Genomic DNA, 24,684 nt, shown 5'->3' on the forward strand with positions numbered 1-24,684 from the left:
GACACTACATCCAAATATTCATCGACTTACTATTCGAGAGACTAAGTCAGACAACCTTAGTTTATACAATTTTGATTTGCACACACTTCATTCATAGAAAGTCCCTGACTTCACATATATTAGAGCAAATGTGACAAATGTGACACCAACAAAAGTAAAAATGAAACCAAGCGCGAGCATGCAAACAAATATGAATGAAGTGTGTGCAAATCAATAAAGGTTGCAAGAAAATGAGGAAAGATGTTTTCTCATAGCAGAAAATTCCGGAATATAGAGTCTTTTCCCCCCGTATATGGTTTAAAATTAGTATGTACTCGGAAGTAAACAAATATTGCGCAATCCCATTCAACATTCTGTTTACAATAACCTGGGAACAGTATATCTAATATCTATAGTCAATATATATGTTCCTGTAATAACAATGGAATATATACCCGGTTTGGAAGAAAATACCAATAAAGGAGGAGAATTAGCCTGCGATATCGATGATGTAAAGACAATTTCTTTTACACCAAATACATCAAAGTCAAAAATTCGGAAAGAAGACATCGCAGATTTCGGTGATGAGGGGTTTCTTTTATATAATGTGTTATCTCAAGAAGAAAGTAAATCGATTATTAACGAGGGAGAAAAGATCGGTTTCGAAAGAATGAAAGGGGTAAAGGACGAATACAGAAGCGCACAACGGTCAGTATTATGTATTTAGTATGTATGTATTACATGTGTATGGGACATAAAATAGATGTTTTCATATATATCGTTGTAAACACGAAAATTGACGTTCCGGTCTGTTTAGTTTGAGATACATTGTAAGTTAATGTGTTTATGCCATTTCTTAAGATGTTTAATGCATACAATACGATATAAACTAATGTTGCTTTGAAGTTCAAGATATTCAATCTTACTAGTAATTTATAGTTTACAACTTATCATAATTGTTTACTGTTATAGTAGTCTAATTGTTTATAATATAAAAAATGTACATGTAAATGACAACAGTCATGACTTTCGTACACAACAATTACCATATATTATTGCAAGTTCGGATTGAAACATTGCGAAAGTGTAGTATCTATCAAAAGTGACGATTTCCTTTAACATTGCGAAAGTGGGTTATCCATCCACAGCGATGATTCCCTACAACATTGCGAAAGTGAGCTATTCCTCAAACACTCAGTGATGATTCCCTACAAGATTACGAAAGTGAGCTATTCCTCAAACGCTCAGTGATGATTCCCCACAACATTGCGAAAGTGAGCTATTCCTCAAACGCTCAGTGATGATTCCCTACAAGATTGCAAAAGTGAGCTATTCCTCAAAAGCTCATTGACGATTCCCGAAAATATTGAAAACTGTGAACTCAGATGCTTTGTTAGGTAAAGAGTTCATGCTTCTCTAATAGTCGTGTGTGTTTCTGTAAGGTAATATAAAGAGTTCATGCTTCTCTGACAGTCGTGTGTGTTTCTGTAAGGTAAAGAGTTCATGCTTCTCTAACAGTCATGTGTGTTTCTGTAAGGTAAAGAGATCAAGCTTCTCTAACAGTCGTGTGTGTAAGGTAAAGAGTTCATGCTTCTCTAACAGTCGTGTGTGTAAGGTAAAGAGTTCATGCTTCTCTAACAGTCGTGTGTGTAAGGTAAAGAGTTCATGCTTCTCTAACAGTCATGTGTGTTTCTCGTGACAAATCAACCCATGGTGGCGCGGGTCAGCAAAGATTAATAAGATTTCGGCTACGAATTTAATACATATTTTAAGGTCGTCTATTACACATAAATGTCCTAACTATCAACCAAATGATGAAACGTCCACGATGCCTTGTACACAGCAACCTTCTTTCTGGAAAATCCTGAAAGGATTCATAAGGTCTTTGCTATTGTATAAAGTTATAAACTGGGGTTTATAATGCAGAAAAAAACATTATATTTACTGAACGTTGAATTATTCAGTGAAAGAGAAATTTTTTTTAAGATAGAGCAAAACGAAAGGAGAACCCCTGAAAGTGACGTTAATGGATAATACTACATGTAGTTGTCGAGCCTGCGACTTTTGTCGCAGAAAGCTCGACATAGGGATAGTGATCCGGCGGCGGCGGCGTTAACTAACTTCTTAAAAGCTTAATATTTCATAAGGTAGAAGACCTCGATGCTTCATGGTTTGTATATAGATGCCTTATGATATGAAGTTTCCGTCTGTTATATGTCCATTGTCCTTGTCCTCATTTTCATGGTTCAGTGACTACTTGAAAAAAAAAGTTAAGATTTTTGTAATGTTAATTTCTCTCTTATTATCAGTAATAGAATACCGGTAACTATATTTGGTATGTGCGTACCTTGCAAGGCCCTCATGCCTGTCAGACAGTTTTCACTTGACCTCGACCTCATTTCATGGATCAGTGAACAAGGTTAAGTTTTCGTGGTCAAGTCCATATCTCAGATACTATAAGCAATAGGTATACTATATTTGGTGTATGTAATGATTGTAAGGTGTACATGTCCAACTAGCAGGTGTTATCTGACCTTGACCTCATTTTCATGGTTCAGTGGTAAAAGTTAAGTTTTTGTGTTTTGGTCTTTTTTTCTCATACTAGTACTGTATGCAATAGGTCAACTATATTTGATGAATGGAAATATTTTACGACGTACATATCAGTCTGGCAGGTTTAATTTGACCTTGACCTCATTTTCACGGTTCATTGCTCAATGTAAAGTTTTTATGCCCCGCCGTAGCGGTGGGGGCATTAAGTTTTACCCTTGTCCGTCTGTACGTACGTCCGTCCGTCCGTACGTCCCAAAATTGGTTTCCGTTCTCTAACTTGAGTTTGCCTCAACTAAATATTATGAACCTTATACACAATGCTTATTACCACAAAATACAGATCAAGTTTGAATTTTGGTGGCGTCACTTTAACCGTTCTAGAGTTATGCCCCTTTATAAATGGAAAAATTGCAAAATTTTTAGTTTCCGTTCTCTAACTTAAGTTTGCCTCAACCAAATGTTATGAAACTTATACACAATGCTTATTACCACAAAACACAGATCAAGATTGAATTTTGGTGGCGTCACTTTAACTGTTCTAGAGTTATGCCCCTTTATATATGGAAAAATTGCAAAATTTTTATTTTCTTCTAAATATCAAGTAATTTTTATACGACCGCAAAAAAATTTTTGTGGTCGTATATTGGTATGACGTTGGCGGCGTCGTCGTCGTCGTCGTCGTCGTCCGGCGTCGTCGTCGTCGTCGTCTTCGTCCGAAGACACATTAGTTTTCGCACTCTAACTTTAGTTTAAGTGAATGGATCTCAATGAAATTTTACCATAAGGTTCAATACCACAAAAGGAAGGTGGGGATTGATTTTGGGGGTTATGGTACCAACAGTTAAGGAATTAGGGGCCAAAAAGGGGCCAAAAATAAGCATTTTTGTAACTTCCAGACATAACTTGTGTGTAAGTGTATGGATCTCTCTGACATTGTACCACAAGGTTCCATATCACAAAGGGAATGCTGGGATTGATTTTGGGGGTAATTGCCTCCAAATTTTAGGAATTAGGGGCCAAAAAGGGGCAAAAAACAAGCATTTTTCTAGTTCCATGACAATAACTTGTGTGTAAGTGTATGGATCTCTCTGACATTGTACCACAAGGTTCCATAACACAAAGGGAATGCTGGGATTGATTTTGGGGGTAATTGCCTCTAAATTTTAGGAATAAGGGGCCAAAAAGGGGCAAAAAAACAAGCATTTTTCTAGTTTCCAGACAATAACTTGTGTTCAAGTGTATGGATCTCTCTGAAATTGTACTGCAAGGTACCATACCACAAAGGGAAGGCTGGGATTGAGTTTGGGGGTGATGAATCATAAGGGTTTTTTTTTTTTCCTTTTTTTTCTTTAAAATTTTCCATTTTAAATTGGTTATTTCTGATGTATATATAAAAGCAAATAATAATGATATGGTTTGAATAGGTAAATTAAAAATTTTTAAGTTCTTAGACCACTTTCATTCTGTGTCAGAAACCTATGCTGTGTCAAATATTTAATTACAATCCAAATTCAGTGCTGTATCAAGCTTGAATGTTGTGTCCATACTTGCCCCAACTGTTCAGGGTTCGACCTCTGCGGTCGTATCAAGCTGCGCCCCAGCGGAGCATTTTATTAAAATTGGAGTTATCTTCCTTTGTCCATGATTATAGTTGAATCAACTACAATCAATGCTTTATACAATGCAATGTTTAATTTTGACTTCCACTGATAAAACACAGATCAAGTTGAATTTGGGTAGTGTCACTTTAACCATTATTGAGTTATGCCCCTTTATAAATCGAAAGATTGGAAAATTTTTAGTTTCCATTCTGTAACTTAAGTTTGCCCCAACCAAACATTATGAAACCTATACACAATATTCATTACCACAAAACTAAGATAAAGTACAAATTTTTTGTTTCCGTTTTCTAACTTTAGTTTGCCTAAACCAAATGTTATGAAACTTATACACAATGCTTATTACTACATAATACAGATTAAGTACGAAATTTGGTGGCGACACTTTTACCATTCTTGAGTTATGTCCCTTTATAAACATAAAAATTGCTGAATTTTTCGTTTCCGTTCTCTAACTTTAGTTTGTCTCAACCAAATGTTATAAAACTTACACACAACCGTTCTAGAGTTATGCGTGTTTACAAATAGAAAAATTGCTGAATTTTTCGTTTCTGTTCTCTACTTAAGTTAGCCTCAACCAAATGTTATGAGACTTACACACAATGCTTATTACCACAAAACCCAGATCAAGTTCAAATTTGGGTAGCGTCACTTTTACCGTTCTTCAGTTATGTCCCTTTATAACTATATGATATGAAAGCGGGGGCGTCATCTGTGTCCACATTTATTGTGTTTTAGGTCTGTTCTTCTAAAACTTTAAGCAATAGGTCAACTATATTCAGTGTATGGAAATATTTTACGATGTACATGTCAGTCTAGCAGGTTTTATTTGACCTTGACCTGATTTTCATGGTTCAGTGGTAAAAGTCAAGTTTTTATACGACCGCAAAAATTAAAAATTTTTTGGTCGTATATTGGTATGACGTTGGCGTCGTCGTCGTCGTCGTCAGGCGTCGTCCTGCGTCGTCCGAAGACACATTGGTTTTCGCACTCTAACTTTAGTTTAAGTCAATTCACAATGGATCTCCATGAAATTTTACCATAAGGTTCAATACCACGAAAGGAAGGTTGGGATTGATTTTGGGGGTTATGGTACCAACAGTTAAGGAATTAGGGGCCAAAAAGGGGCCAAAAATAAGCATTTTTGTAACTTCCAGACAATAACTTGTGTGTAAGTGTATGGATCTCTCTGACATTGTACCACAAGGTTCCATATCACAAAGGGAAGGCTGTAATTGATTTTGGGGGTAATTGCCTCAAAATTTTAGGAATTAGGGGCCAAAAAAGGGGCAAAAACAAGCATTTTTCTAGTTTCATGACAATAACTTGTGTGTTAGTGTTTGGATATTTCTGAAATTGTACTACAAGGTTCCATATCACAAAGGGAAAGCTGGAATTGAGTTTGGGGGTAATTGCCCTAAACGTTTAGGAATTGGGGGCCAAAAAGGGGCCAAAAATAAGCATTTTTCTAGTTTCCAGACAATAACTTGTGTTCAAGTGTATGGATCTCTGAAATTGTACTGCAAGGTACCATACCACAAAGGGAAGGCTGGGATTGAGTTTGGGGGTGATGAATCATAAAGGGGTTCACAAAATTTGGGGGGGGGGATTTTTTTTTTTCTTTTTTTCTTTTTTTTTTTCTTTTAAAATTTTCCATTTTAAGTTGGTTATTTCTGATTTATATTTAAAAGCAAATAATAATGATATGGTAGGAGATACACACCAAACAAGATGTGTAAATTATTATATAATAAGTATTGTGCAATAGCAAGAAATTTTCAATTGCACAGTATTGCACAATAGCAAGAAATCTTCAATTGCGCAATAGCAAGAAATCTTCAATTGCACAGTATTGCGCAATAGCAAGAAATATCCAATAGCACAATATTGCGCAATAGCAAGAAATTGTCAATTGTACAGTATTGCGCAATAGCAAGAAATATTCAATTGCACAGTATTGTGCAAAAGAAGATACTTCGTATAAATTGCTTATTTCTTGATCAATTTCAATGGGGTTTTATTCTTGAATTCTTGGGGTTCTTTAATATGCTGAATCTAACCGTGTATTAAGTTTTTGGATTTTGGGCCCCGTTTTTAAAGGTCCAAAGGGTCCAAAATTTAACTTTGTTTGATTTCATCAAAAATTGAATTATTGGGGTTCTTTGATATGCCGAATCTAACCGTGTATTTAGATTCTTAATTTTTGGTTCCGTTTTCAAATTGGTCTACATTAAGGTCCAAAGGGTCCAAAATTAAACTTAGTTTGATTTTAACAAAAATTGAATTTTTAGGGTTCTTTGATATGTTGAATCTAAACATGTATTAAGTTTTTTGATTATGGGCCCAGTTTTCAAGTTGGTCCAAATCGGGGTCCAAAATTAAACTTTGTTTGATTTCAACAAAAATTGAATATATGGGGTTCTTTGATATGCTGAATCTAACCATGTATTTAGATTTTTGATTTTTGGGCCCCGTTATCAACTTTGTCCACATTGAGGTCAAAAGGGTCTAAAATAAAACTTTGTTTGATTTCATCAAAAATTGAATTCTTGGGGTTCTTTGATATGCTGAATCTAACCATGTATTTAGATTTTGGATATTGGACCATAATAGGTGAATGTCCAATTTAAAATTTTAAAGTTCTTAGACCACATTCATTCTGTGTCAGAAACCTATGCTGTGTCAAATATTTAATCACAATCCAAATTCAGAGCTGTATCAAGCTTGAATGTTGTGTCCATACTTGCCCCAACTGTTCAGGGTTCGACCTCTGCGGTCGTATCAAGCTGCGCCCTGCGGAGCATTTTATTGTGTTTTGGTCTGTTTTTCTAATACTGTATGCAATTGGTCAACTATATTCGGTGTAATATGGAAATATTTTACGATGTACATGTCAGTCTGGCAGGTTTTATTTGACCTTGACCTGATTTTCATGGTTCAGTGGTAAAAGTTAAATTTTTGTGTTTTAGTCTGTTCTTCTTAAACTTTAAGCAATAGGTCATCTTAATTTCGTGTATGGAATGATTGTAAGGTGTATATGTCTGTCTAGCAGGTTTTATTTGACCTTGACCTGATTTTCATGGTTCAGTGGTAAAAGTTAAGTTTTTGTGTTTTGGTCTGTTTTATTTAAACTTTAAGCAATAGGTCAACTATATTCGGTGTATGGAAATATTTTACGATGTACATGTCAGTCTAGCAGGTTTTATTTGACTTTGACCTGATTTTCATGGTACAGTGTTAAAAGTTAAGTTTTTGTGTTTTGGTCTGTTCTTCTTAAGTTTTAAGCAATAGGTCATCTATATTTCGTGTATGGAATGATTGTAAGGTGTATATGTCTGTCTGGCAGGTTTTATTTGACCTTGACCTCTTTTTCTCGGTTCGTTGCTCAATGTTAAGTTTTTATACGACCGCAAAAAAATTTGTGGTCGTATATTGGTATCACGTCGTCGTCGTCGAAGACAGGGGTGTTATGGTCCTAACAATTTAGGAATTAGGGACCAAAAAGAGGCCCAAAAAGGCATTTTTCTAGTTTCCAGACAATAACTTGTGTTTAAGTGTATGGATCTCTCTGAAATTATACCAGAAGTTTCCATACCACAAAGGGATGGTTAGGATTGGCTTTGGGGGGTTATGGCTAAAACCGTTTAGGAATTAGGGGCAAAAAAGAAAAAAAACAAGGGTTTCCTGGTTATTGGACAATTTAAAAGCAGTGTAAGGGCATGCAACGTGAATCCAAACTAAGTCAACATATAACAACTAGGATTAGTACATGTACGAAATCGGTAAATTTACCGATCAGACGACTGTCATGGTATTTAAGAATCAAAGACCACGAAGTGTTGAGTAGAGACTCAGGCAAGTCGTATCGGTCAACCTATTCGTAATGATAACCGTAAAGATAATGTAGTGTCGTTTTTAGTAAAGCCCGTATATGTGTTCATGCACGCGAGCGAGATGGTATGTTAACGACAAACGATAGAGCAGATATCATGCATGTTACTGCTGAGAAATAGGAAGTTTACAGTGGGAAAGCTGAAATCCACGTTTGTCATATATCCTAGTGTGAAGTCGTCCATCCGGTGTCAAAATCAAGAAAATAATCCAGATCCGAAGCATACTTTCTAGTTTCCGTAGCATCATTAATTTTAATGTCACTGTGATATACGAGTTGAAAGATCTGAAAGTGAAACTATAGAAAATGGAATTTGTTTTCTTTCCTTTTGTCTTTGGGAAATTATTGTATGAAATCTGCTTTATTTAAGTTAAAAAAAACCAAGACGGTCAGTAGGATGCACAACAAATACCCATTGAAATACCGCATGTTTGTTGAAATATACATGTAAATCAACCAAATCAACAAACAGTTATTCGATCAAAAAGTCTAGCATTTTGACGATATCGTCCTTGATGTACATGTATTTTTGTTGCGATCAGTGTTCAGTTCTTCACAAAGTAACATTTTTCTAAACAAGAAATTTGTATCAACAATTCCCGTTTTGCAGAAAAAATGCACTGTCAAATGAGAAGCTGTAGACTGAAGATAAATTTAAACTTTATTTATTTTTGCACAAATGTAATGACTTTGATTAAAGTTTTTTTTAAGAATTCACATCTGATTGACACCGCTAGATGAGATAGCGTATCACAATATTTTCGGAGGCCATCTTTTACTGTAGAAAGAATGATGGTAAGACATTGGAATATGTTTATATATATATATATAGAGAGAGAGAGAAATTTGCATTTTTACCCAGGATTCCCAGATTGGGGGTAAACTAATTTCAAGTTCTTACATGTATACTATACAATCTAAATAAGGATTTTTGTATATAAACACCATATATTGATATTGTTAAAGAGACTTTGTCTGCAGGAACATCAGCATAATTCATTAACAATCTCGAGTTTCCTGGCAGGGTAAGAAACTGTTTTCAATACCGAACAGCCTTGATCCGTTCAGTTTAAAAGTCCAGATTAAGTTTATATAGCTCGCGGTTAACCAATTTTCTAGAAAAGTCTTCAGCTGCATCCATCACTAACCAGTTAATGGGCTGGGGAATTCATTTTTGGCCTTTTACCAAATCTGAAGTCTGTTTAATATGAATAAAGGAACATGACTGCAACAAAAAGATGAAGGAGAGGCAGAAGATACCAAGGGGACATTCATAGCGCATACTAATAAGTGGAAGAGACACTGACAACGCCAGAGCATAACACAAGACACCAAGGGGACAATCAAAGCGCATACTAATAAGTGGAAGAGACACTGACAACGCCATAGCAAAACACAAGATACCAAGGGGACAATCAAAGCGCATACTAATAAGTGGAAGAGACACTGACAACGCCAGTGCAAAACACAAGACACCAAGGGGACAATCAAAGCGCATACTAATATTTGGAAGAGACACTGACAACGCCATAGCAAAACACAAGATACCAAGGGGACAATCAAAGCGCATACTAATAAGTGGAAGAGACACTGACAACGCCATAGCAAAACACAAGACACCAAGGGGACAATCAAAGCGCATACTAATAAGTGGAAGAGACACTGACAACGCCATAGCAAAACACAAGACACCAAAGGGACAATCAAAGCGCATACTAATAAGTGGAAGAGACACTGACAATGCTATAGCAAAACACAAGATACCAAGGGGACAATCAAAGCGCATACTAATAAGTGGAAGAGACACTGACAACGCCATAGCAAAACACAAGATACCAAGGGGACAATCAAAGAGCATACTAATAAGTGGAAGAGACACTGACAACGCCATAGCAAAACACAAGATACCAAGGGGACAATCAAAGCGCATACTAATAAGTGGAAGAGACACTGACAACGCCATAGCAAAACACAAGACACCAAGGGGACAATCAAAGCACATACTAATAAGTGGAAGAGACACTGACAACGCCATAGCAAAACACAAGACACCAAGGGGACAATCAAAGCGCATACTAATAAGTGGAAGAGACACTGACAACGCCATAGCAAAACACAAGATACCAAGGGGACAATCAAAGAGCATACTAATAAGTGGAAGAGACACTGACAATGCCATAGCAAAACACAAGATACCAAGGAAACAATCAAAGCGCATACTAATAAGTGGAAGAGACAACGCCATAGCAAAACACAAGATACCAAGGGGACATTCATAGCGCATACTAATAAGTGGAAGAGACAACGCCATAGCAAAACACAAGATACCAAGGGGACAATCAAAGCGCATACTAATAAGTGGAAGAGACACTAACAACGCCATAGCAAAACACAAGATACCAAGGGGACAATCAAAGCGCATACTAATAAGTGGAAGAGACACTGACAACGCCATAGCAAAACACAAGACACCAAGGGGACAATCAAAGCGCATACTAATAAGTGGAAGAGACACTGACAACGCCATAGCAAAACACAAGATACCAAGGGGACAATCAAAGCGCATACTAATAAGTGGAAGAGACACTGACAACGCCATAGCAAAACACAAGACACCAAGGGGACAATCAAAGCGCATACTAATAAGTGGAAGAGACACTGACAACGCCATAGCAAAACACAAGACACCAAAGGGACAATCAAAGCGCATACTAATAAGTGGAAGAGACACTGACAACGCTATAGCAAAACACAAGATACCAAGGGGACAATCAAAGCGCATACTAATAAGTGGAAGAGACACTAACAACGCCATAGCAAAACACAAGATACCAAGGGGACAATCAAAGCGCATACTAATAAGTGGAAGAGACACTGACAACGCCATAGCAGAACACAAGATACCAAGGGGACATTCAAAGCGCATACTAATAAGTGGAAGAGACACTGACAACGCCATAGCAAAAAACAAGATACCTAGGGACAATCAAAGCGCATACTAATAAGTGGAAGATACACTGACAACGCCATAGCAAAACACTAGATACCAAGGGGACAATCATAGCGCATACTAATAGTGGAAGAGACACTGACAACGCCATAGCAAAACACAAGATACCAAGGGGACATTCAAAGCGCATACTAATAAGTGGAAGAGACACTGACAACGCCATAGCAAAACACAAGATACCAAGGGGACATTCAAAGCGCATACTAATAAGTGGAAGAGACACTGACAACGCCATAGCAAAACACAAGATACCAAGGGGACAATCAAAGCGCATACTAATAAGTGGAAGAGACACTGACAAAAAACACAAGATACCAAGGGGACAATCAAAGGGCATACTAATAAGTGGCAGAGACACTGACAACGCCTTAGCAAAACACAAGATACCAAGGGGACAATCAAAGCGCATACTAATAAGTGGCAGAGACACTGACAACGCCATAGCAAAACACAAGATACCAAGGGGACAATCAAAGCGCATACTAATAAGTGGAAGAGACACTGACAACGCCATAGCAAAACACAAGATACCAAGGGGACATTCAAAGCGCATACTAATAAGTGGCAGAGACACTGACAACGCCATAGCAGAACACAAGACACCAAGGGGACAATCAAAGCGCATACTAATAAGTGGAAGAGACACTGACAACGCCATAGCAAAACACAAGATACCAAGAGGACAATCAAAGCGCATACTAATAAGTGGCAGAGACACTGACAACGCCATAGCAAAACACAAGATACCAAGAAGACAATCAAAGTGCATACTAATAAATGGAAGAGACACTGACAACGCCATAGCAAAACACAAGATACCAAGGGGACAATCAAAGCGCATACTAATAAGTGGATGAGACACTGACAACGCCATAGCAAAACACAAGATACCAAGGGGACAATCAAAGCGCATACTAATAAGTGGATGAGACACTGACAACGCCATAGCAAAACACAAGACACCAAGGGGACAATCAAAGCGCATACTAATAAGTGGAAGAGACACTGACAACGCCATAGCAGAACACAAGATACCAAGGGGACATTCAAAGCGCATACTAATAAGTGGAAGAGACACTGACAACGCCATAGCAAAACACAAGATACCTAGGGACAATCAAAGCGCATACTAATAAGTGGAAGATACACTGACAACGCCATAGCAAAACACAAGATACCAAGGGGACAATCATAGCGCATACTAATAGTGGAAGAGACACTGACAACGCCATAGCAAAACACAAGATACCAAGGGGACATTCAAAGCGCATACTAATAAGTGGAAGAGACACTGACAACGCCATAGCAAAACACAAGATACCAAGGGGACATTCAAAGCGCATACTAATAAGTGGAAGAGACACTGACAACGCCATAGCAAAACACAAGATACCAAGGGGACAATCAAAGCGCATACTAATAAGTGGAAGAGACACTGACAAAAAACACAAGATACCAAGGGGACAATCAAAGGGCATACTAATAAGTGGCAGAGACACTGACAACGCCTTAGCAAAACACAAGATACCAAGGGGACAATCAAAGCGCATACTAATAAGTGGCAGAGACACTGACAACGCCATAGCAAAACACAAGATACCAAGGGGACAATCAAAGCGCATACTAATAAGTGGAAGAGACACTGACAACGCCATAGCAAAACACAAGATACCAAGGGGACATTCAAAGCGCATACTAATAAGTGGCAGAGACACTGACAACGCCATAGCAGAACACAAGACACCAAGGGGACAATCAAAGCGCATACTAATAAGTGGAAGAGACACTGACAACGCCATAGCAAAACACAAGATACCAAGAGGACAATCAAAGCGCATACTAATAAGTGGCAGAGACACTGACAATGCTATAGCAAAACACAAGATACCAAGGGGACAATCAAAGCGCATACTAATAAGTGGAAGAGACACTGACAACGCCATAGCAAAACACAAGATACCAAGGGGACAATCAAAGAGCATACTAATAAGTGGAAGAGACACTGACAACGCCATAGCAAAACACAAGATACCAAGGGGACAATCAAAGCGCATACTAATAAGTGGAAGAGACACTGACAACGCCATAGCAAAACACAAGACACCAAGGGGACAATCAAAGCACATACTAATAAGTGGAAGAGACACTGACAACGCCATAGCAAAACACAAGACACCAAGGGGACAATCAAAGCGCATACTAATAAGTGGAAGAGACACTGACAACGCCATAGCAAAACACAAGATACCAAGGGGACAATCAAAGAGCATACTAATAAGTGGAAGAGACACTGACAATGCCATAGCAAAACACAAGATACCAAGGAAACAATCAAAGCGCATACTAATAAGTGGAAGAGACAACGCCATAGCAAAACACAAGATACCAAGGGGACATTCATAGCGCATACTAATAAGTGGAAGAGACAACGCCATAGCAAAACACAAGATACCAAGGGGACAATCAAAGCGCATACTAATAAGTGGAAGAGACACTAACAACGCCATAGCAAAACACAAGATACCAAGGGGACAATCAAAGCGCATACTAATAAGTGGAAGAGACACTGACAACGCCATAGCAAAACACAAGACACCAAGGGGACAATCAAAGCGCATACTAATAAGTGGAAGAGACACTGACAACGCCATAGCAAAACACAAGATACCAAGGGGACAATCAAAGCGCATACTAATAAGTGGAAGAGACACTGACAACGCCATAGCAAAACACAAGACACCAAGGGGACAATCAAAGCGCATACTAATAAGTGGAAGAGACACTGACAACGCCATAGCAAAACACAAGACACCAAAGGGACAATCAAAGCGCATACTAATAAGTGGAAGAGACACTGACAACGCTATAGCAAAACACAAGATACCAAGGGGACAATCAAAGCGCATACTAATAAGTGGAAGAGACACTAACAACGCCATAGCAAAACACAAGATACCAAGGGGACAATCAAAGCGCATACTAATAAGTGGAAGAGACACTGACAACGCCATAGCAGAACACAAGATACCAAGGGGACATTCAAAGCGCATACTAATAAGTGGAAGAGACACTGACAACGCCATAGCAAAACACAAGATACCTAGGGACAATCAAAGCGCATACTAATAAGTGGAAGATACACTGACAACGCCATAGCAAAACACAAGATACCAAGGGGACAATCATAGCGCATACTAATAGTGGAAGAGACACTGACAACGCCATAGCAAAACACAAGATACCAAGGGGACATTCAAAGCGCATACTAATAAGTGGAAGAGACACTGACAACGCCATAGCAAAACACAAGATACCAAGGGGACATTCAAAGCGCATACTAATAAGTGGAAGAGACACTGACAACGCCATAGCAAAACACAAGATACCAAGGGGACAATCAAAGCGCATACTAATAAGTGGAAGAGACACTGACAAAAAACACAAGATACCAAGGGGACAATCAAAGGGCATACTAATAAGTGGCAGAGACACTGACAACGCCTTAGCAAAACACAAGATACCAAGGGGACAATCAAAGCGCATACTAATAAGTGGCAGAGACACTGACAACGCCATAGCAAAACACAAGATACCAAGGGGACAATCAAAGCGCATACTAATAAGTGGAAGAGACACTGACAACGCCATAGCAAAACACAAGATACCAAGGGGACATTCAAAGCGCATACTAATAAGTGGCAGAGACACTGACAACGCCATAGCAGAACACAAGACACCAAGGGGACAATCAAAGCGCATACTAATAAGTGGAAGAGACACTGACAACGCCATAGCAAAACACAAGATACCAAGAGGACAATCAAAGCGCATACTAATAAGTGGCAGAGACACTGACAACGCCATAGCAAAACACAAGATACCAAGAAGACAATCAAAGTGCATACTAATAAATGGAAGAGACACTGACAACGCCATAGCAAAACACAAGATACCAAGGGGACAATCAAAGCGCATACTAATAAGTGGATGAGACACTGACAACGCCATAGCAAAACACAAGATACCAAGGGGACAATCAAAGCGCATACTAATAAGTGGATGAGACACTGACAACGCCATAGCAAAACACAAGACACCAAGGGGACAATCAAAGCGCATACTAATAAGTGGAAGAGACACTGACAACGCCATAGCAGAACACAAGATACCAAGGGGACATTCAAAGCGCATACTAATAAGTGGAAGAGACACTGACAACGCCATAGCAAAACACAAGATACCTAGGGACAATCAAAGCGCATACTAATAAGTGGAAGATACACTGACAACGCCATAGCAAAACACAAGATACCAAGGGGACAATCATAGCGCATACTAATAGTGGAAGAGACACTGACAACGCCATAGCAAAACACAAGATACCAAGGGGACATTCAAAGCGCATACTAATAAGTGGAAGAGACACTGACAACGCCATAGCAAAACACAAGATACCAAGGGGACATTCAAAGCGCATACTAATAAGTGGAAGAGACACTGACAACGCCATAGCAAAACACAAGATACCAAGGGGACAATCAAAGCGCATACTAATAAGTGGAAGAGACACTGACAAAAAACACAAGATACCAAGGGGACAATCAAAGGGCATACTAATAAGTGGCAGAGACACTGACAACGCCTTAGCAAAACACAAGATACCAAGGGGACAATCAAAGCGCATACTAATAAGTGGCAGAGACACTGACAACGCCATAGCAAAACACAAGATACCAAGGGGACAATCAAAGCGCATACTAATAAGTGGAAGAGACACTGACAACGCCATAGCAAAACACAAGATACCAAGGGGACATTCAAAGCGCATACTAATAAGTGGCAGAGACACTGACAACGCCATAGCAGAACACAAGACACCAAGGGGACAATCAAAGCGCATACTAATAAGTGGAAGAGACACTGACAACGCCATAGCAAAACACAAGATACCAAGAGGACAATCAAAGCGCATACTAATAAGTGGCAGAGACACTGACAACGCCATAGCAAAACACAAGATACCAAGAAGACAATCAAAGTGCATACTAATAAATGGAAGAGACACTGACAACGCCATAGCAAAACACAAGATACCAAGGGGACAATCAAAGCGCATACTAATAAGTGGATGAGACACTGACAACGCCATAGCAAAACACAAGATACCAAGGGGACAATCAAAGCGCATACTAATAAGTGGATGAGACACTGACAACGCCATAGCAAAACACAAGACACCAAGGGGACAATCAAAGCGCATACTAATAAGTGGAAGAGACACTGACAACGCCATAGCAAAACACAAGACACCAAGGGGACAATCAAAGCGCATACTAATAAGTGGAAGAGACACTGACAACGCCATAGCAAAACACAAGATACCAAGGGGACAATCAAAGCGCATACTAATAAGTGGAAGAGACACTGACAACGCCATAGCAAAACACAAGATACCAAGGGGACAATCAAAGAGCATACTAATAAGTGGAAGAGACACTGACAACGCCATAGCAAAACACAAGATACCAAGGGGACAATCAAAGCGCATACTAATAAGTGGAAGAGACAACGCCATAGCAAAACACAAGATACCAAGGGGACATTCATAGTGCATACTAATAAGTGGAAGAGACAACGCCATAGCAAAACACAAGATACCAAGGGGACAATCAAAGCGCATACTAATAAGTGGAAGAGACACTAACAACGCCATAGCAAAACACAAGATACCAAGGGGACAATCAAAGCGCATACTAATAAGTGGAAGAGACACTGACAACGCCATAGCAGAACACAAGATACCAAGGGGACATTCAAAGCGCATACTAATAAGTGGAAGATACACTAACAACGCCATAGCAAAACACAAGATACCAAGGGGACAATCATAGCGCATACTAATAAGTGGAAGATACACTGACAACGCCATAGCAAAACACAAGATACCAAGGGGACAATCATAGCGCATACTAATAGTGGAAGAGACACTGACAACGCCATAGCAAAACACAAGATACCAAGGGGACATTCAAAGCGCATACTAATAAGTGGAAGAGACACTGACAACGCCATAGCAAAACACAAGATACCAAGGGGACATTCAAAGCGCATACTAATAAGTGGAAGAGACACTGACAACGCCATAGCAAAACACAAGATACCAAGGGGACAATCAAAGCGCATACTAATAAGTGGAAGAGACACTGACAAAAAACACAAGATACCAAGGGGACAATCAAAGGGCATACTAATAAGTGGCAGAGACACTGACAACGCCTTAGCAAAACACAAGATACCAAGGGGACAATCAAAGCGCATACTAATAAGTGGCAGAGACACTGACAACGCCATAGCAAAACACAAGATACCAAGGGGACAATCAAAGCGCATACTAATAAGTGGAAGAGACACTGACAACGCCATAGCAAAACACAAGATACCAAGGGGACATTCAAAGCGCATACTAATAAGTGGCAGAGACACTGACAACGCCATAGCAGAACACAAGACACCAAGGGGACAATCAAAGCGCATACTAATAAGTGGAAGAGACACTGACAACGCCATAGCAAAACACAAGATACCAAGAGGACAATCAAAGCGCATACTAATAAGTGGAAGAGACACTGACAACGCCATAGCAAAACACAAGATACCAAGAAGACAATCAAAGTGCATACTAATAAATGGAAGAGACACTGACAACGCCATAGCAAAACACAAGATACCAAGGGGACAATCAAAGCGCATACTAATAAGTGGATGAGACACTGACAACGCCATAGCAAAACACAAGATACCAAGGGGACAATCAAAGCGCATACTAATAAGTGGATGAGACACTGACAACGCCATAGCAAAACACAAGACACCAAGGGGACAATCAAAGCGCATACTAATAAGTGGAAGAGACACTGACAACGCCATAGCAAAACACAAGACACCAAGGGGACAATCAAAGCGCATACTAATAAGTGGAAGAGACACTGACAACGCCATAGCAAAACACAAGATACCAAGGGGACAATCAAAGCGCATACTAATAAGTGGAAGAGACACTGACAACGCCATAGCAAAACACAAGATACCAAGGGGACAATCAAAGAGCATACTAATAAGTGGAAGAGACACTGACAACGCCATAGCAAAACACAAGATACCAAGGGGACAATCAAAGCGCATACTAATAAGTGGAAGAGACAACGCCATAGCAAAACACAAGATACCAAGGGGACATTCATAGTGCATACTAATAAGTGGAAGAGACAACGCCATAGCAAAACACAAGATACCAAGGGGACAATCAAAGCGCATACTAATAAGTGGAAGAGACACTAACAACGCCATAGCAAAACACAAGATACCAAGGGGACAATCAAAGCGCATACTAATAAGTGGAAGAGACACTGACAACGCCATAGCAGAACACAAGATACCAAGGGGACATTCAAAGCGCATACTAATAAGTGGAAGATACACTAACAACGCCATAGCAAAACACAAGATACCAAGGGGACAATCATAGCGCATACTAATAGTGGAAGAGACACTGAGAACGCCATAGCAAAACACAAAATACCAAGGGGACATTCAAAGCGCATACTAATAAGTGGAAGAGACACTGACAACGCCATAGCAAAACACAAGATACCAAGGGGACATTCAAAGCGCATACTAATAAGTGGAAGAGACACTGACAACGCCATAGCAAAACACAAGATACCAAGGGGACAATCAAAGCGCATACTAATAAGTGGCAGAGACACTGACAACGCCATAGCAAAACACAAGATACCAAGGAGACATTCAAAGCGCATACTAATAAGTGGCAGAGACACTGACAACGCCATAGCAGAACACAAGACACCAAGGGGACAATCAAAGCGCATACTAATAAGTGGAAGAGACACTGACAACGCCATAGCAAAACACAAGATACCAAGTGGACAATCAAAGCGCATACTAATAAGTGGCAGAGACACTGACAACGCCATAGCAAAACACAAGATACGAAGAAGACAATCAAAGTGCATACTAATAAATGGAAGAGACACTGACAACGCCATAGCAAAACACAAGATACCAAGGGGACAATCAAAGCGCATACTAATAAGTGGAAGAGACACTGACAACGCCATAGCAAAACACAAGATACCAAGGGGACAATCAAAGCGCATACTAATAAGTGGATGAGACACTGACAACGCCATAGCAAAACACAAGATACCAAGGGGACAATCAAAGCGCATACTAATAAGTGGAAGAGACACCGACAACGCCATAGCAAAACACAAGATACCAAGGGGACAATCATAGCGCATACTAATAGTGGAAGAGACACTAACAACGCCAGAGCAAAACACAAGATACCAAGGGGACAATCATAGCGCAAACTAATAAGTGGAAGAGAAAACGCCATAGCAGAACACAAGATACCAAGGGGACAATCATAGCGCAAACTAATAAGTGGAAGAGAAAACGCCATAGCAGAACACGCCTTGAAAGATGACGAAAAGACAAACAGTTCAACAAATTTATATATATGTAGAGAAGAAATATCATAAATTCTAAACATTCTGGATCTGTATCGATACTTGAAGAGGTTATTAACCACCAATCTGTTGCCACTTGTCTAGTCAGAGTTATAAAAGATCAAATGGTAACTGTGTACAATGTAGATCAGTGAAACTCATATGGAATGGTTAGAAGAGCAGCAGCAAACGTCAACCACCGAAATAAAGAATCATAAGTTGGGACAGGCATACATACAGTATTTGGCGGTGTTAAACATGTTTTTGAATGTTAATCGCTACACTTACCTGGGACAGCACAACATTAGAATGTTAATAGCCTATCTGTTAGACAAAAAGCAATGTTGACACCTGTATTTTTGTATGTCCATCTTCTCATGAAACTTCTCGCCAGAGAAGATCAGAGAACAAAACTACACAAACTATAACAAGTGCAATTGCCCATAAAAGCAATAGAAGATTAAAATACGGAAGCAATAATGCTGAAGTGGATTGAAAAATCGATATCCAAAGGACAGTACACGAACGAGACGCATCAAAAGCAACCACACACACACACATACATACTCACAAATCGGTTTACATTATTGACAAAGTCATTGTTATTATTAACGTACTGTCCAATATATTTTCCAGGATAACTTTGAACAATCCAGATGTTGCACAGTTTCTTTGGGACCGAATTAAAGATTATTTGAAACCAATAGAGTTTACCGAAACCAAAGACCCCAAATCCCAACATATACATGGTATACCATTTTTACTGAAAGGAAAATGGGAACCATGCGGTTTAAATAATGTAAGTATAAATGTTTTATATCACTACCAAAGTTAAAAACCAGAATTATGCATGAAGTGCGACATTGCACTGAATACGTTACATCGGATTGTAATACATGTACAAGAGACAATTTTATTTTTCATATTATATTGTATTGAATCAAAAAGATAGCTCTTCCTATACTACCTTCATGTAGATCTATTATAAGATCTAAAGAACCAATTCAGACTTTTCCTGGTATTAAAAAATATTAGTGTCTTCATTACTCAGCATATGTCACTGGGAAAGATGTTGCCGAAGAACATTTGATTGTTAAATTTATCAGACGTAATCTAACCATATCAAGAAAGTATCATATATTTTATATTTTCCAGATTTTCAGACTATGTAGATACTACCCAGGAGGCCACTTTGCGCCGCATTACGATGGCTTTTATGCAAAAAGTTCTCATGAAAGGTCATTGAAAACATTTATGTTGTATCTAAATAATGAATTCCAAGATGGTTGCACACAATTTGTAAATGAGAATCAGACTTTATACAAGGTAATATGGATAGTATTTGAGTTATTTAACTGGTGATATACATTTAATTTACCGGGTATTTTATTTTAGCTGAATTTTCTTACCATTATTTGGTTTTGGAAAACAACATCTTCTTGTCCCCTTCCATTTGAAATGATGTTCTGACATCTTCTTTCATACCTATATTCATTACGAATAACTAAGCGGTGAACATGAAATATGTATTATGTTCACATTTAACCTTAGCTGTATTTGGCAAAACGTTTCGAAATTTTGGTCCCCGATGCTCTTCAACTTCGTAATTTTTTTTACCTTTTTAACTTTCATTCGAGAGTTACTAATGAGTCTTTTGTAGACAAAACGCGCGTCTAGAGTATAAAATTTTAATCCTGGTATCTACGATGAGTTTATTTAAAACATTATGGAATTTTATAGGATGCAAATGGCAAATATTGTGCTGAAGACAAAAATATTCTTGAAAGAATTCATCCGCATCCAGGAATGGCAATTTTGTTTAATCATCAAAGATTACACGAAGGCCAGAAAGTAAGGTAATATATTTGTATACATTTAGTTGTTTTGATAGTGAAAGGAGTTTAATATTTTTTGTATAACGAATGACTCAAATTATAAGTTATTAAATTCAGACGAGAATTAATAGGAACTATATGAAAAGGTGGTCTTTCTTTGAAATCTCTGCAGGTTCAAAACAACAGGCAGTGTTGGCACAACAGTTTTTGACTAATTAAGATGAATTGTGGTATCGAGTTTGGTCGCTACATTTTATCGGTTTTATTTTCAGAGATGGGACGAAATATATTTTACGAACAGATATAATGTATAAGAGATGTGGTGACAAAACAATGGACGAAAAAGAAGAAAAGGCTTTACAGCTTTTACAAGAGGCAGAAAGACTAGAGGTTATATTTTTACCTTTCAGTATACGTGTAATATACGGCTGCAACGCCTTCAATTATCAATAGTGTAAATTTGAAGTAAAAAACTTAAGTAAAAATTCCCAGAATTCAAGACAGACATTGAATGTTCACCCCCCGAATGTGTGAGATTTATGTTTTTTTAATTGAAGTACATACAGTAATGTCCGAGAAGCAATAGTAAATATATGAACTGTCTAATTAATATATGAAAGATATCGTGAAGGGTTCTACGAACGGTGTTTCCCCAAGGCTATTATTAAATCAAAAGTTTGTTGTTTGGAACAAAATTAATTTGAGATCCAAAATTACTTACAACATAATCAAATATCAAATAACAGCTCAAAATTCATGGAAAACGCCTATAGTTCAATAGTCATGGTTCAATCAAAAGAAGGCCAAGTTGAATGAAACCATTGTGCTATTATACAACTTGTATTTTGAAATTTTGTTGTAACTAGTATTTTTGTGGTACTCAATATTAGAACAGAGAATTATTATACCCCCGCCTTAAAAAAGTGGGGGTATACTGTTTAACCTCTGTCTGTCCGTCCATCCATCCGTCAGTCCGTCCATCCGTCCCATGAATATTTTTCGTCGCATCTTTCTCAGGAACTACATCATAAGGATTTCTGAAATTTGGTTTTAGGGTTTATACAAGTCAGCTGTACCGTGTGATGCGTTTTCAGATTCATCACTCGACAACTTCCTGTTTACCGAACACTTGCATATTTTTACACTATTAAAATTAATCCAGTTGTGGCGGAGGTATCATCAGTGAGCAGTAGCTCGCAGTTTCACTTGTTATACATCTTTTTTTTTTTTTTTCAGGGCATGGGAGATTGCATGAAAGCTTCAGAATTTTATAGGAAAGCATTTAAGCTGTCTCCAGCACTAGAAAATTGTCATTAAGAGTTGTATTGTTAATGACACTCCAAGATGCAGCAATATATTATTTTTTTAAAAATTTTTATAAAGATTAGTTTTTACATTTTTTTATCATTGTTTTAATTCTTTAATAAATGTTTTAATTTCATTGTTTGATGTATTAAATTTCATATGCTTTGCCAATATAATAATGACCAATGCATGAATTTTTTAATGAACGAAGAAGAGTGTGTTTCTTCACCTTATGTCCTTAATGATTTTTTTCATATTGGTAATTTGAAACTGACTTTTTGTTACAGTGTACACATTTTTAATGTGCATGAATGTTCTATAGTTAATACACGAAATATGTACAGTTACTGTCTATTGATATCAAGGAGAAAAATACCGCAGGTTTATAAACAAACAAAAAACATCAGAACACAAATGTACCATACAATCCATGGAATTTGTACAAACAGATGAAGAGACAAAAATGTAAGACACCATATCACAGATGGACAATCAAACAATTAAAAAGAAAACATAACTTTTCCTAATTTTATATTAGCCCTACAAAAGCAGTAACATAAAAAGTAAAATAACAAAAATACCGAACTCCAAGGAAAATTCTAAACGGAAAGTCCTTTATCAAATGGTAAATTCAAAAGCTCAAACACATCTAACGAATGGAAAACAACTGTCTTATTCCTGACTTGGTACAGGAATTTCCTTATGTAGAAAATGGTGGATTAAACCTGGTTTTATAGCTAGCTAAACCTCTCACTTGTATGACAGTCGCATAGAATTCCATTATATTGACAACAATGTGTGAGCAAAGCAAACAGACATAATAGGTAACTAGAGGCTCTCAAGAGCCTGTGTCGCTCAACTGATTCTACTTTGGTTTTGGAAATCATGTTAGAATAGATTAAAATCATAACAGATACTCTAATAATGAGTGAGGCCAAATTTGGTTTGATATTGGCCCTGTAATTTAATAAAAAATCCTGGTGGCAATCTTGAACAGTAAATCAGCAACAAAGTAGCAACACTTCATCAGCACCTCATAAGAAACATTTATGCCATGTTTGGTTTCATTCCATTCAGTGCACCTCTAGAAGAAGCATTTGTATGTATTTCCAATAGGGTCTAATGTTAAAGGAAGTACCCCCGCTGGCGCCCATCGTGGATGAAGGATCAGCTTCAAAGTAACAACACTTAGTCAGCACCTCAACAAGGAACATTCATGCCATGTTTGGTTTCAATCCATTCAGTGGTTCTCTAAAAGAAGACATTTGTATGTATTGTCCATAGGGTCCTTTGTTAAACACTGTCCCCAGCTGGTGGCCATCTTGGATTTTGGATCGGCTTAAAAGTAACAACACTTGGTCAGCACTTCATAAGGAACATTCATGCCATGTTTGGTTTCATTCCATTCAGTGGTTCTCTAAAAGAAGACGTTCGTATGTATTTCCCATAGGGTCCTATGTTAAACTAAGTCCCCCGCTGGCGGCCATCTTGGATGATGGATCGGCTTCAAAGTAACAACACTTGGTCAGCACCTCAAAAGGAACATTCATGCCATGTTTGGTTTCATTCCATTTAGTGGTTCTTTAAAAGAAGACATTTGTATGTATTTCCCATAGGGTCCTTTGTTAAACACTGTCCCCAGCTGGTGGCCATCTTGGATAATGGATCGGCTTCAAAGTAACAACACTTGGTCAGCACTTCATAAGGAACATTCATGCCATGTTTGGTTTCATTCCATTCAGTGGTTCTCTAAAAGAAGACATTCGTATGTATTTCCCATAGCCTAGGGTCCTATGTTTAACTAAGTCCCCCCCTGGTGGACATCTTGGATGATGGATCGGCTTCAAAGTAACAACACTTGGTCAGCACCTCAAAAGGAACACTCATGCCATGTTTGGTTTCATTCCATTCAGTGGTTCTCTAAAAGAAGACATTTGTATGTATTGTCCATAGGGTCCTT

The 24,684-nt window shown here is 38.2% G+C and overlaps 2 protein-coding genes across 6 annotated transcripts; one reads left to right on the forward strand and one right to left on the reverse strand.

Moving 5' to 3' along the window:
* Positions 1-178: 178 nt before the first annotated feature.
* LOC127699070 (uncharacterized) lies at positions 179-22,860 on the forward strand. Its single transcript, XM_052202810.1, has 7 exons — positions 179-199; positions 308-687; positions 20,221-20,383; positions 20,740-20,910; positions 21,325-21,440; positions 21,692-21,809; positions 22,656-22,860. Exons 1-7 carry the CDS (start codon positions 179-181, stop codon positions 22,734-22,736), a joined length of 1,050 nt encoding a protein of 349 aa, XP_052058770.1. The 3' UTR covers positions 22,737-22,860.
* On the reverse strand, positions 12,897-18,306 carry LOC127737336 (uncharacterized). 5 transcript variants are annotated; one of them, XM_052247938.1, is made up of 3 exons: positions 15,437-17,204; positions 14,296-15,294; positions 12,897-14,153 (listed from the first exon to the last, which is right to left on the reverse strand). In XM_052247938.1, exons 1-3 carry the CDS (start codon positions 16,658-16,660, stop codon positions 13,980-13,982), a joined length of 2,397 nt encoding a protein of 798 aa, XP_052103898.1. In that variant the 5' UTR covers positions 16,661-17,204; the 3' UTR covers positions 12,897-13,979. The 5 variants fall into 5 exon arrangements, with proteins under 5 accessions (XP_052103898.1, XP_052103901.1, XP_052103899.1 ...); XM_052247939.1 differs by having other exon boundaries at positions 12,912-14,153; positions 17,071-18,306; XM_052247941.1 differs by lacking the exon at positions 14,296-15,294.
* Positions 22,861-24,684: the final 1,824 nt, after the last annotated feature.

Source organism: Mytilus californianus, unplaced genomic scaffold (assembly GCF_021869535.1).
Source record: "Mytilus californianus isolate M0D057914Y unplaced genomic scaffold, xbMytCali1.0.p SCAF_4, whole genome shotgun sequence".
Classification (NCBI taxonomy): domain Eukaryota; kingdom Metazoa; phylum Mollusca; class Bivalvia; order Mytilida; family Mytilidae; genus Mytilus; species Mytilus californianus.